The sequence below is a fragment of the Spathaspora passalidarum genome (genome assembly GCF_000223485.1).
Source record: "Spathaspora passalidarum NRRL Y-27907 unplaced genomic scaffold SPAPAscaffold_2, whole genome shotgun sequence".
NCBI classification, from domain to species: domain Eukaryota; kingdom Fungi; phylum Ascomycota; class Pichiomycetes; order Serinales; family Debaryomycetaceae; genus Spathaspora; species Spathaspora passalidarum.
In genome coordinates, this window is record NW_006767426.1 from 126,121 (window position 1) to 140,213 (window position 14,093).

The window sequence follows — 14,093 nt, forward strand, 5'->3', positions numbered from 1 at the left end:
TGGAAGCTCCAAGCAGATGGTAGAGCCGAGCTCTCCCATGGCCAATGTTCCACTCGCTAGTCTCATGATTCTAGAATACTCTAATAGTTAAGTTTCTCGTAATATGTCTTCTGTAGAATTTTGTAGGTGAGGTATCCTACTCCTTTTATTCTACTATAATCTCTTGTAATAACATGCATACTCAGCAACTATCAATATAAGAATCTAGGGTTATCAGTTGTATCTCCAAAATTAAATGATATTCTATATGGTTGATTATTAGCGGGTTTCAAACCAGACCTTAAACACCTTTGCTTTAACTACTATCCTCTACTATCGAAGTGCTGGATAATTAACCCTAAACATATTCTTAGAAATCCTTAACCAAGAAAAGAGTTAGCAATGAACTTGATTGTGGCAATGTGAAGTTGATATTACTCGAGTAAAGTATTCGAGTTAATTTTTCCTTAATTTGCTTGCTAGCTGTCTTTAGAAAGTTATTTTTTACAATGAGAGGAGCTCGTGTTTCTATATGACAATTGGTCAGTTATAGGTTGGTTACAATAAAAATTGTCTGATTTATGGATCAAACATCATTTGTTGATTACTCACCAAGAAAAGGATTACATTCTACATCCAGCCATCAAAATATACAAGTCTTGAATGTTTTAAACAAAGTTACCCAATTAAAAATCCAATCCAGCCAATTCGTCAGAATATTGACGAAATTACTGTAAGATTATGCATGTTGCCATAAAAACACTCGTTTTCATTTACTACACACGACAACTTACCTACATTTACACCATTGGATCACTCCCAAGCCTTTCTGGTGACTTAAAATTATGACACATTCCGATAAATACGTCGGTTATTACGAGATCTGTCCTCTTAAAAGTGTCTCACATGTTTCAGTGTGGAATGAAAATCTGACTATTTGTTTGGACGGCATTTCGCCTTAATTAACACCTCCAGTTTAGTTTGCTATTACTATTGGATTGTCTTTTAAGACAACTTGCCAGCTTCACTCTAGACATTTGACTTGGCATAATTAGTTATATAAATCTAAAATTAACTTTTACAACGTAATTTAAAGATGATTATAAAGTTTAGTGTATGCAGGGCAAATGGCTAAATTTTGGCAGAATTTTTTTTTTTTTTTTCCGACCGCAGCAATTTTTTAATCGTAGCCTAAATTATATTTTTTTGCCAGCCATTTCTAGTAAGGACATTGGGCATCGTGGTGTAACGTCAACGACGTCAGTAGCAATGTCACAATTTCTTAGAATGACAACTATCGTATCATGGTGTAGTTACCAGTATGATAAAGTAAGTGGGGACAAATTCAGGCGGTTGGAAGGTTAGTTTAACGTGGTTGATCGGTCGAGATTTGCAGCTCTGGCCAAAGTTTAAAGTCAAGTGTGACACAGGTGCTAACTGCTGATCCGCAATCTAATTCAACGGTGATCATTAACCACGGTTGAGTTAGCTTATTCGTAACCAGGTGCAAGTCTCTAACCTGGTTTTAGTAAAGAGTATGATCCCATTACCAATGCATGATCCTTGATTTTTACAATGGCAGATCTCAGATTAAAAAAAAAAAATATTTTTCTTGTTGCTTGAAAAAAATAATCGTACTTTTCTCAGCATGGCTGGTTTACAGTTCATTGTTCGCAGTCGACCGACGCCTCCGATAATACTAAAACACTAACATCCAGCATCTCTTCATTGTCGTAAAAAAGCATCATCCTATTATTTGTTCCATTCGGGTAATGCAATGGATGAAAACGTAAAATATCATGCATTGAAACAATCCAAAAGGGTAGGTGTTATACTTTTTACACAATTAAGCTCTCCAAAAAATAAAAAAATACAACTGCAAAAAAAGTGTAATTTAATTGCAAACCACTAAAATAGGTTTTGACCCAAGAACAATCAGAAGCTCTGTTTCATTTATCCGGTGTATATAATGTGCCCCATTTTTCTCATTTCTTCCGGAAGTTTTATGCATATAATATAGTCTACAAACTTTGCTAGTAATATCTAATCCTAATACAAACAGAATGGTCCTCACTACTGTGATACTAGTTTTTACATTTTTAATTCAAGTCTTTGGATTTGACCCTCACAGCAATTCCAACGTCGTCGTATACTGGGGTCAAAACTCAGCAGGACAGGCAGGAAGCCAACAGAGATTGTCATACTATTGTAACTCCCCTGATGTTGACATTATCATTCTTTCATTCATACACGTTTTCCCTGACCCAGTGAATATGAACTTTGCCAATGCTTGTGAAGGGACGGCTACTGCTGATGGAATCTTGCAATGTCAAACAATCGCTGAGGATATCAAGACTTGTCAAGCTGAAGGAAAAGTAATCTTACTTTCTCTCGGTGGTGCCGCTGGTTCTTACAGTATGACCGATGCCGAAGCTCCTGCTTTTGCACAAACATTGTGGGATTTATTTGGAAACAGTAAGAATTTGACTCCCGACCAACGTCCATTTTTCGATTCTGTTCTTGATGGTTTTGATTTTGATATTGAAAACAATATGCCAGCAGGATACGCCACTCTTGCTGACAGTTTAAGAAAGTTGTTTGCAACTGATTCTTCCAAAACCTATTACCTTGGTGCTGCTCCTCAATGTCCTTATCCTGATGCTTCTGTTGGGCCATTGTTACAAGATAGTTATATTGACTTTGTGTTTATTCAATTCTACAATAACTATTGTTCATTGCAAGGACAGTTTAACTGGGACACTTGGTTGAATTATGCTCAGAATACCTCTCCTAATAAGAATGTCAAATTGTTTGCTGGATTACCTGGTTCTCAAACTGCTGCTGGTAGTGGGTATGTTGCTCCTAATCTAGTTAGCAATTATATTACCCCACAGCTTATGCTGTCTCCATATTTTGGTGGTATTTCGTTATGGGATGCTTCTCAAGCTTGGGCTAATATTGATGCTAATGGTAACACTTATGTCCATGATATGAAGGCTCTTGTAGCTGAAGCTCCATCTGTTGCTTCACCTAACACAGTTTCCACCGCCTCATCTAGTACCACCTCATCTAGTACCACCTCATCTAGTACCACTTCATCTAGTACCACTTCATCCAGTACCACTTCATCCAGTACCACTTCATCCAGTACCATATCATCCAGTACCAGTTCTATCCTCACATCATCATCTGTTATCACATCCTCCTCAAGTACTCTTATCTCAACTTCCAGTTCAACTGTTTCTTCCAGTACCGTCCCAACTAGTACTACAACTAGTTCCACCACCACCACATCATCATCATCATCATCAACCACTCCAACATCATCCAGATCCACCACCACAAATACAAATACAGCTACTAAAGTATTCACCGAATTTGTCTACGCACCAACAACGCTCGTTACGGTACAAACAAGCTACCAAGTTAAAACAACAATAACACATTTACAAACAGTATATGGAAAGCCTACGGGTGTATTCTAATGAGGATGCTTGGATAAAATTTCGGTTCTTTTAATGGTTTTATATTTTTTTTCTTCTCTCCTTGTTATTACATAGTTACACAGGATACCTTTATTATATACATGATATCAAATGCCTCGTTTGCCTAGTAAATCCTCTAAATGTAGGCCAGAGAGGAACTCCTGTCCCGCCTTATTAAGATGCATGCCCAAGTATTCTCCTCCAGAATATTCTTCTAGAGCATAGGGATTACCAGTAAGGTTTAATGGACTTGATATGTGAACACACATCATGGGGAACAATGTTCCTTCAAACAGTTTTAATGCTTGTTTTGTAAGAATTTGCGGAGTTACAAGAACCATAATTGTTGTTTTGGGGTTTGCTCTATGGTGGTAATAAATTCCACTGAGCTCTTTAATAGCGCCTGGTTTCAACTTCGCTTTGAAGTTCTTACATTGAACCAATACATTAATCTCGGTCTGCAAAGAAATATTATCCTTTTGTGTAGTGTCTTTTTCTTTGGAGTAGTGTATGACTGATCGCTGGTCCACATCCAGATTAGGAAACAAACTGAGAGATTTGTGGTAGAAATAAGAAAGATCCCATTGACCAATCAAATCCAACCCGTCATCTCCTGGACCACCGGCTTTGATGAGATTCTTGAAATGGAATGCCTTTTCAAGGATATCTTTGGCAAGTAACTCGTATAATGTTCCCCGGAATACCGTAGACTGGGGGTCAATTTTATTGAACGTGCAGTACTCGAAATATTCGGATATTCCTTGAATTTCACCAGCTTTGAGAGAGACTGATCGTACTATTTCCCTTCGTAGTGGTGTGAACATATATGGCTTGATGGCTTTTATCATGCTATTGCGTATTTTGTTTGCAACCCCATTAGTAAAAGTGTGTTGGATACGAGAGAGAGAGTTAGAGGGAGGGAGAAAAAAAAAATTAAACTAGAAACCATTCAATAATAGCAACAACAATCACAAATGAAGCTTGTAAATTTAATAATATTATCCATAAGTGCGTTGGCGGCAGCAGAGAACCGCATTAATCTATTCACTAAGGATCTTGATACATCAGTGGTGGAAGAGATTGGATATTTGTCCGGAAAAAGCCTCGTATTGAATAATGGTGAATTACAATCTAGCGCTTCATATTGCATAGGCACCACCGATGTGCCCAACAGCGAATGCTTTGCTTACGTCAAGGGAATCAATTCGTTGAACAAGGCTACATTACACGTGTTTCTTGACTCCAATAAGGAAATATCTCACCTTTCGATTTCACACGATTCCGTCGCTGATGTGAAGCATAGAGTTAAATTCCATGCAATTGGGACATCCGCCACACCCAACTTGAATCCACAGTCATTAAAGAAACAAAAGGAGCAAGCCAATGCCCAAACAGGTCCACGAGTTGAAAAAGTTACCAAGAAGAAGATTGTCAAAGTAGTGGATGAACATGGGAACACTGTGGATAAAGAAATAGAAGAGGAGGTTGAAGTTGAAGTCGATGAAAGGTCTTGGGTTCAAAAGAATTGGATGTATATTGTCATTGCATTGCTCATGTTTATGGCATTAGGTGGTGAAGATAAGAAGAAACAGGCATGATTCATCTTCATAGTAATATCAAATGCGTTTCCCTTAATGATTATGTCTTTCTAATGTATATTGCTACTACGTACTGTGTATTGGGCACTGCACACTGGGCACCGCGCACCTATAGTACAAGTTCACCCAATGGGCAAACCGACCACGACACATGGTAGCAACCGTAGCTCGCTGCCAGGTAGTGTGCCGCTTCAAATATTTTAGCCAAGGACCGAAAAAACACTGCAAAAGTTTTTTTAGCGAATCAGAGATTTTTAATTGTAATGTACTGCACACAAGCCAAGGTTTGGTTAGTTTTGTTTGTAATGGTTGAAAAAAAAAACCAATGAGAATTGAGTAAGAAAAACTGGTTAACTGAAAAGCCAACTCTCTCTTAGTTTGAATATCCTTTCGAAGAGCTCCAACTGTCGTTGTCAATTCAAGATAATATATTAAATATATCTCCCTATTTTTTTTTGATTAAGTGAAATAATTTCTTGTCAAACGAACGCTGTACTTCAGGAGAGTCGTTACATACTATTACATCACGAACAACAACAACAACAACAACAACTATGCATTCAATTAAATCACATATATTAAGATCTTCCAAACGTTACATATCTGCTTCCACCAAGAGATTGGCCGAAGTCGAAGTAACCATTGATGGAAGAAAAGTTTCCATTGAAGCAGGCTCATCAATTATCCAAGCTGCTGACTTAGCAGGTGTTCCTATTCCTCGTTACTGTTACCACGATAAATTGGCCATTGCCGGTAACTGTCGTATGTGTTTGGTCGACGTGGAAAGAATGCCAAAATTGATTGCTTCTTGTGCCATGCCTGTCCAACAAGGTATGGTTGTCCACACCGATTCTGAAAGAGTCAAGAAGTCTAGAGAAGGGGTCACCGAAATGTTATTGGAAAACCATCCTTTGGATTGTCCTGTTTGTGACCAAGGTGGGGAATGTGACTTGCAAGAACAATCCCAAAGATATGGTTCTGACCGTGGTAGATTTAGAGAATTGGTCGGTAAGAGAGCCGTCGAAAACAAGGCCATCGGTCCATTGGTTAAGACCTCTATGAACAGATGTATTCATTGTACCAGATGTGTCAGATTCATGAATGATGTCGCTGGTGCTCCAGAATTTGGTACTGCCGGTAGAGGTAACGATATGCAAATTGGTACCTATATCGAAAGAAACATCAACACTGAAATGTCTGGTAACATTATTGATTTATGTCCAGTTGGTGCCTTGACTTCTAAACCATACGCTTTCAGAGCCAGACCTTGGGAATTAAAGAGAACTGAAACTATCGATGTCATGGATGCCATTGGTTCCAACATTAGAGTCGATGCCAGAGGTATTGAAGTTATGAGAGTTTTACCAAGATTGAATGATGAAGTTAACGAAGAATGGATCTCCGACAAGACCAGATTTGCCTGTGATGGTTTAAAGACACAACGTTTGACCACTCCATTAATCAGAAACGGCGACAAGTTTGAAGCCAGTACTTGGGATGAAGCTTTATCCACCATTGCTTCCGCTTACTCCAAGATCAACCCACAAGGTGGTGAATTAAAGGCCATTTCCGGGGCTTTAGCTGATGCCGAATCCTTGGTTGTTTTGAAAGACTTGGTTAACAAGTTGGGTTCCGAAAACGTCACCACTGATGTCGCCCAAGGTGTCAATGCTCACGGGTTAGATATCAGATCCAACTACATCTTCAACTCCACCATTGATGGTATTGAAGAAGCTGATCAAATTCTTTTGGTTGGTACCAACCCAAGACACGAAGCTGCTGTTTTAAACACCAGAATCAGAAAAGTTTGGTTAAGAAGTAACTTGGAAATCTCTTCCGTTGGTCAAGAATTCGACTCCACTTTCAATGTTGAAAACTTGGGTTCTGATGCCACTGCTTTACAAAAGGCTCTTGATGGTCAATTGGGTCAAAAGTTAGCTGCTGCCAAGAAGCCATTGATTGTCATTGGTTCCGGGGTTGCTGATTCTGAAGATTCTTCTGCCATTTACAAATTAGTTGGTGACTTCGCCTCTAAGCACGCCAACTTCAACTCTGGTGAATGGAATGGTGTTAACTTGTTACATCGTGAAGCTTCTAGAGTTGCCGCTTTAGATATTGGGTTCAACACCTTGGTTGAAGAAACTGCCAAGCCAAAATTCATCTACTTGTTGGGTGCCGATGAAATCACAAACAAGGACATTCCAAAGGATGCTTTTGTCGTCTACCAAGGTCATCATGGTGATGTCGGTGCTTCTTATGCCGATGTCATCTTGCCAGGTTCTGCATACACTGAAAAGTCCGCTACTTATGTCAACACCGAAGGTAGAACACAAGTTACCAGAGCCGCCACCAATGCTCCAGGTGCTGCCCGTGAAGATTGGAAGATCATCAGAGCCTTGTCTGAATACTTGAATGCCAAATTACCATACGATGATATTGTTGCTGTAAGAACCAGATTGGGTGAAATTGCTCCACACTTGGTCAGACACGAGGTTATCGAACCAGTTTCTCAAGACATTGTCAAGATTGGTTTTGCTGACTTGGTCAACAAAAACAAATTAGCCAAGATAACTGGATCACCATTAAAGAACCCAATTGACAACTTTTACTTCACCGATGTCATTTCCAGATCATCTCCTACCATGGCAAAGTGTGTTGTTTCCTTTGGGGCCCAAATACAGAAGATCACTGACGAAAAACCAGACATAAATTTCTAGGGTTGTGGTGTGTAAGATTCCCCCAGATTCATTTCTTACAATTTGCATTGCTAGCTTTCTTGTTTTATATCGGACCTGTAATCGGGTCTCCCCATGAAGGAATGAAGTGAAAGAAACAAAAAGTTTGTTATCAATATATATAATATATTTATTCTTTTGTGATGTTAGAGCATATAACGTTCTTCCTACCGACTGTTTATTTTTAGGCATATTTAGTTTTCATTATACGTAAAATCAATTAATCTTTTTGTAACGCTAAATTACAGCCAGCTGATAGATCTATATTCAAAAACTACTAAAATTTAAATATGTCAGCAACCAGCTGAGTCGTAGCAGTTTCCTCATCAGACTTCAGTGATTCCTCATTTGAATTGAGCTCATAACCAAACTCTTTACCTAACAAAGAACTATTTTGTTTACTGGACTTTTCCTTCAAAACTTTGTATAAAAATTTAGAAGCATTGTCTGCCGGAGTACCTTCCAGTTTGACATCAACAGGTTGGTGTACTTTCTTTTCTATCACCGTTTCTTTTTCTTCTTGCTTGTCTTCACTAACTATAGATTCAGATTCAGATTCAGACACACTCTCTTCTTCATCGTCACCCTCTTCTTCTTCTTCTTCTTCAGAAGATTCAACTGTATCCAACAATTTACCCCAGTGGTCACTATTTTTCTTTGCTCTACTGGTAGATCCCTTATCCTTGTATCCAGTATTGGAGTATTCCATATCCAATCCCGGGATCAATAACTCTTCATATGAAGGAGGTTTACCAATTTCTTTCATGATTGTAATCCATGCGGGTGCAACACTTAGGTCTGACTCGGGCATATCTAACGCTTCTCGTAACTCCTTTGATATCACTCCTGGTTTATATTTCGACGCTTCATTGGCCAACTCGTCAACAGTCTCTTTTCCTTCTTCATATACATCTCCATACCCGAAAATACGTGGTCTAGTTTGATGTTTGAAAAATGCATCGTGTAATTTAGCATAATCTATATCTAATCTGCCCATCTTTGGTTGGACCTTTTCACGTTGTTGTTGACGAACTGTTCGTTCATCAGTTTGTCTCATTTCTCCAATCCCCGTATCCCGAATATATTTTGGTAATTCAAATGGTAGTTTCTCGATTCCTCGTTTCGACGACAAGTAGTCTCGTTTGGCACTCCAATGAGCAGGCACTGGTATGGTATTAGGTTGTGATTTTAACGCTACTAAAAGAAATGGATCTTTGGCATCAACATCAAACCATTCGACATTCCATGGCTTTGATGTTGATGCCTTTAATGTGGCCAACGGTACTTTATTTCGTATACGTTGTTGTCTCTTGGACAACGTTTTTTCTTCATCATTTAGATCGTCATCGGAATCTTCTATATCGTTATCATCATCATCATCGCTGTAGTAGATCTGTTTTGTATCTTTTGTGGTTTCTATTTGAAGTTCGTTGACTTTGTCCGTGGTATTTCTTGAAGTGAACCTATTGAACACCTCTTGAAATTCTTTAAGTAATTGATTGTCTATCTCATTTGATTCTTCCACCTCATCGCTAGTAGGTATGTCTTTGGACAATGGTATCTCTTTAGTTTCAGTTGCATCAAATAGTTCTTTGGTGTGAGTAGCCAGAGCATCAAGCTTCCTCTGCTTGGCCTTGTCTCTTCGCAATTGATTTTTCGATCGTTTGTTTGCCATGATTGTTGCCCAAAGAAAGACCATGCACTATTTTTTGTTTTTAGTTTGATTAATGCTTTCGCGAGTACAGTTTGGTTGTGTATCACAAACAAACATTGCTTACAATTACATTCCCATAAACTTACAGGATAAAAATTTATAATTTATCTCGTTATCTATTAATCATTACTTGAACTTTTATTATTTAATCTTTTCCACATACACAGTCAATCTGAGCTTTTATGGATATGGTCAATAGTTTTAAGCAAACCATCAATTCTTTCATTCATTTCTTTATCATTCTTGTCTAAAAATTCTGATGCTTTCTTCAACTGCTCTTGCATATCTTGAGCTATATCAAATACCGAAGGTTGTTTCTTTTCCGCTATAGATGATAATGTCTGGTCGGCATCTATAGTATTAAAGTCGTCATGAGCTTTTAGATGCGGAGTAGAAAGGGCTGGTTCTGGGGGAGGGGTCTCAAACGAACTTTCAGACGACATTGTCTTGTCCTAGTCTATTGTCTGTAGAAAATTGTGTTGTACACAAGTGGATGTCGTAGGTTTAAGTTTAACGTGGCAACATTTTTTTTAAACAATCTTTTGTGACACCTTGGCTCAGATCTAATCTATGTTTTCATCTCCACCATGATTCTGAATTGGACAGCACTATTTACGTTACTTGGTTTGGTTCACGTTGCAACTGCATCTCATACCGTATACAAGAGTTCCAATCGAATAATATTCCAGAATGGTGCAATTCCCAAAAATATCGCCGAATCGTTTGTTGCCATGAACGAGGATATCAAAGAGACAGCCCAATTTGAAATCTTGAACATGCATACAAAATATCACAATGGATCGTATCTATGCCACTTGCCTCGTGAAAAAGAGATCGATTTACGTATCCCCAGCCCGGGAACCCCTACATCTGAATTGAAAAAGAAAGCAATGGATATCATCCAAAAGACATTTTCTACAGACAATTGTACATTCTCGTTCAATCTACATGATGGGTATTGGACAATTGCGTACTGTTTTGGTGATAAAGTGATTCAGTTCCATGAATCATTGCAGCATTATTTAAGTGGTAAACATGAGCCCCATTTCCCCATGCACGTATATACCTTAGGAAGATTCCCTGGCAGTGAAAAGATTAACAAGAACATCAAGATTGAAAACCAAGCCAAAGGGTTAGAGACGAAGTTGGATGAGACTGATTTCACAATTTTTGACGGGGAATATAGTTACTTTAGTACGAATCAACCGGACTCGGAAACAAACACGCAAAAGTTCATCAAGCATACCCTTTCCAGTGGTGAGATTTGTGATTTGACAATGAAGCCGCGTACCATAGATATTGTGTACCAGTGCGATCAATCGGTAGCTGGTCCTAGCAAATTACTCCAATTTCAAGAAATCAAGACATGTCAGTATCAGATGATTATTCATGTCCCGGGACTTTGTGCACTTGAAGAATTTAAACGGAATATCATCCATGACAATGTTGTGGATATGGAATGCAAAAAGATCGACGATAGCAGGGATAGCGACAAGAATATTTCCTATTCTGACTTTTTCAGTTATACCGAGACTGTTCCAGTGTTGGGACTTCCTCCAACCAAAAATGTGAAAGTTAATTTACAAGACTATAGTTTGACACCATGTGGAGGAGGATACTTTTTAGGAACAAAAAAGACAGAATCAAAGACGGGGAACCCTTACTGGGATCGTAGAAGAATATTCATTTATAGTGGGATTAAACCGCAAGAAGATCTAGTGGAGGAGTTTGGACGAATGCTCTTGTCGGTACTTGATCACAAGATCCCATCTCCTTTGGTGAATGAAAAGAAATTGGAATTGCTATTACTGTGGAATGATTCGTTTACAATGTGGTATGAAATGTATGATTATACCGGTAATTTCATGTCGTTATTTAGAGTTAGACGAGGAGATCACAAAACACATCTGCTTGAAGTTGAAACTTTTGATCCGAGTGTGTTGAATGGGGCCAATGGTATGTTGTCCAAGTTTGAAGCACCCAACAACAACTGGAATTTTGAGCATTTTCTGAGATCAAAGTTTCCTAACATTATCCGAGAACCGGCCCTTGAAGCCAAGACACAAACGGTCACCGTCACAGTTACAAATAGTGAATTGGATGTTGAAACTGATGAAAGTGTCGTTTCCACTGAAACTACTGTGGTTCGTGTCATCACTGAGGGGCAGAAGAAAGAAATAGATCCCAAGCTAGTTCAACGTAATATCCAGGGAGTAGTGGAGGTTGAATTCGAGGGAAAGAATCTGGTTGAGTTTGAAGAAATGATTTCTGAACTTCAAAGCGCCATAAGCTCGGCTAAAGCACAAAATGAGGAGCTTGACATAGGAGAATATTTGCAAAAAAACTTCAACGTTAAGGTTGTGACTGATACTAATACCGACTCGGATAGCTCCAACTCAGAGGAAACTGAAGCTGTAGTCCATGATGAGTTGTAGATATGTATACTGTAATATACGTTGTAAGTGCAATATATGCGTAAATCCAGTCCCTAACAAAAATATTAACTAGGCGCAAAAAAAAAAATCATGTTATAAACGAAGAGGGAAAAAAATCAAAAGCCGAGTGGAAAACTGGTGCTAGCATCAAGGATACACTTAACAAGGGTAGAGATCTCAGGTACAATTGGTTCAAAGCAATCAAGAACATATAAATAATTGTCAAAAACAATGATAAGTGTGCGTAATATCGTCCCAGTGATGTCCAGTGGACGTTTGTTGGCCCTTCCAAAACGACAATTTTCACTTTGGAGTTTGTTGTCCATGGATCCACCAAAGGCTGAAAAGGAAAACAAATTATACAAATGGGACGAGTCTCCTTATGAAGACATTCGTACTCGTGCAGCTTTGATCAGAGCCAAAGCTCGCTGTCCAGTCACCAACAAACCAGTCGACTTTGTCTGCCCATATTCTGGTATTCCAACTCATGCTTCTGAAGAAGCTTGGAAGGCTGATACCGAATATCATGCCAAGAAAAAGTATGAATTGTTAAAGAAGGTCAACCTTTATGAACATGATTTAAGATCAGGACGCCAGTTTGAAGAATTAGCATTCCCAGGAGAACAAGAACGTGACTTTTTAGTCAATCTTTCAAATTGGGATACCTTTTTCTACACTAGAGATTTCCCACCCATGAATGATGAATTCAACTTGGCTGCTTCCACTAAAATTCTTACATATCCAATGACAATTGCCTCACTTTTACATAAGAACTCACCTTACCAACAAGAACCAAAGGGACCAATTACCTTGGAAGGTCTCAAGTCCCTTTCTGCATTGAGATACACCTTATACCCACCCCATGCCAAGTCTGCTGAAACCGATGTTGTTTACAGAGAAAGACCAATGAGAATCTTTATATTGGGATCAAGAATGGAATCAATGTTGCCAGGTTACGTATGGAAACAATTTGGTTACTTGTTCCCAGGAACCAGATTTCAAATTCATTTAGTCGGTCCTGAAGCATATTTCGACAGAGAAACCAAAGCTTTTGCTCCAACCAATGTCCCTCAAGGTCGGCCATTAGTTGAAAGAGTTGATGATCAAATTTCAATCTTCCACCACTCACAATACTTTCATGAATTATACGACATGGGTGATTTATTCCCATTTGATCCATACTTGGATGTGTTTTTCTTATTCCATCCTGGATTCCAAACCGCTGACCACATTCACTGGGATAAATCCTTGAAGGGTTTATTAGAATCAAAATGTCCGGTGTTTGTAAGTGGATACCATAACGCTGATATGGATAAGGAAATTGAATGGTTAAACAAACATCCTCTTCATGAAGAAATGGATATTATGATGAACAAGACTGATAACTTATTTGCTTGTACCAAGTTGGAATTGGATGATGCCCACCCTACCGAAACATTCAACTTGAACAACAAACTCTTTGGTTTCAGAGGAAAGAGATACCATGCTATTAAGGTTTGAGCAAACAATATATATAGTCTATATTTCTTGTACATACAATAGAAACCCCCTCGCCCCCAAAAATTATTTGTCACGTGCACGGCTGTTAATCGCCGATGGGTTGTTCTATGCGCGCCCCCACCTTCGTTTAGATGTTCAGCACAAAAGTGCTACAGTGTCACTTTTGGTTCTAAGCAACGACTGCAATCCAACATAGATGAACACTCCGTTTGAATTGTGCTTCCGGGTGGAAGAGGTTAACTATAGTCCAGGACAGCTACTGGGATTGGAGGTGTATTGCATCAATGTGACGTTGCGACACACCATTGGCGACATTAAGGATCTGATCTGGGTGAACTCAGAAGACTTCACCCTCAGCCCACGCTCATTAGACCTTTTCTATAAAGATAGATTGTTGACGGATTCGGAAACTATTGCTCTGGTTCTTAGTGTTCCAGAAGTCCCGCTGTCTCCGTTTAAAGAGAAAGATCTCCTACTCAGGATTGATTGTAACCACTTGGTCCACAGTCGACCCCTGACCCCCGCTAGCCTTTTCGATATTGTTCTCAGGTGGCGTGATTTACACGAAGGAGAACATAAGTATACATTGAGGGAGTCTTTGAAGTGTACTATTGGATCAATTAAAGATTTTGTGGTTGAACAAGAAC

The 14,093-nt window shown here is 38.9% G+C and overlaps 8 protein-coding genes across 8 annotated transcripts; 5 read left to right on the top strand and 3 right to left on the bottom strand. All coding sequences in view use genetic code 12, as the record gives it.

Moving 5' to 3' along the window:
• Positions 1–1,896: 1,896 nt before the first annotated feature.
• CHT3 (Cht3p) lies at positions 1,897–4,342 on the top strand (the record flags this gene model as incomplete). Its single annotated transcript, XM_007373251.1, has 1 exon — positions 1,897–4,342. The coding sequence occupies one exon, from the start codon at positions 2,043–2,045 to the stop codon at positions 3,462–3,464; it is 1,422 nt and encodes a 473-aa protein (XP_007373313.1).
• SPAPADRAFT_48850 (uncharacterized protein) lies at positions 3,572–4,312 on the bottom strand (the record flags this gene model as incomplete). The annotated part of the gene is made up of 1 exon (XM_007373252.1): positions 3,572–4,312. The coding sequence occupies one exon, from the start codon at positions 4,310–4,312 to the stop codon at positions 3,572–3,574; it is 741 nt and encodes a 246-aa protein (XP_007373314.1).
• An 80-nt stretch (positions 4,343–4,422) lies between the features above and the next one.
• On the top strand, positions 4,423–5,351 carry SPAPADRAFT_59095 (uncharacterized protein; the record flags this gene model as incomplete). The annotated part of the gene is made up of 1 exon (XM_007373253.1): positions 4,423–5,351. One exon carries the CDS (start codon positions 4,439–4,441, stop codon positions 5,060–5,062), a length of 624 nt encoding a protein of 207 aa, XP_007373315.1.
• A 265-nt stretch (positions 5,352–5,616) lies between these two features.
• Positions 5,617–7,779, top strand: SPAPADRAFT_48852 (uncharacterized protein; the record flags this gene model as incomplete). The annotated part of the gene is made up of 1 exon (XM_007373254.1): positions 5,617–7,779. One exon carries the CDS (start codon positions 5,617–5,619, stop codon positions 7,777–7,779), a length of 2,163 nt encoding a protein of 720 aa, XP_007373316.1.
• A 295-nt stretch (positions 7,780–8,074) lies between these two features.
• SPAPADRAFT_134460 (U2 snRNP complex subunit) lies at positions 8,075–9,472 on the bottom strand (the record flags this gene model as incomplete). Its single annotated transcript, XM_007373255.1, has 1 exon — positions 8,075–9,472. One exon carries the CDS (start codon positions 9,470–9,472, stop codon positions 8,075–8,077), a length of 1,398 nt encoding a protein of 465 aa, XP_007373317.1.
• A 138-nt stretch (positions 9,473–9,610) lies between these two features.
• SPAPADRAFT_59097 (uncharacterized protein) lies at positions 9,611–10,009 on the bottom strand (the record flags this gene model as incomplete). Its single annotated transcript, XM_007373256.1, has 1 exon — positions 9,611–10,009. The coding sequence occupies one exon, from the start codon at positions 9,952–9,954 to the stop codon at positions 9,679–9,681; it is 276 nt and encodes a 91-aa protein (XP_007373318.1).
• An 89-nt stretch (positions 10,010–10,098) lies between these two features.
• SPAPADRAFT_135526 (uncharacterized protein) lies at positions 10,099–11,946 on the top strand (the record flags this gene model as incomplete). The annotated part of the gene is made up of 1 exon (XM_007373257.1): positions 10,099–11,946. One exon carries the CDS (start codon positions 10,099–10,101, stop codon positions 11,944–11,946), a length of 1,848 nt encoding a protein of 615 aa, XP_007373319.1.
• Positions 11,947–12,037: 91 nt separating this feature from the next.
• Positions 12,038–13,504, top strand: MSS51 (Mss51p; the record flags this gene model as incomplete). The annotated part of the gene is made up of 1 exon (XM_007373258.1): positions 12,038–13,504. The coding sequence occupies one exon, from the start codon at positions 12,640–12,642 to the stop codon at positions 13,444–13,446; it is 807 nt and encodes a 268-aa protein (XP_007373320.1).
• Between the last annotated feature and the right edge of the window lie 589 nt (positions 13,505–14,093).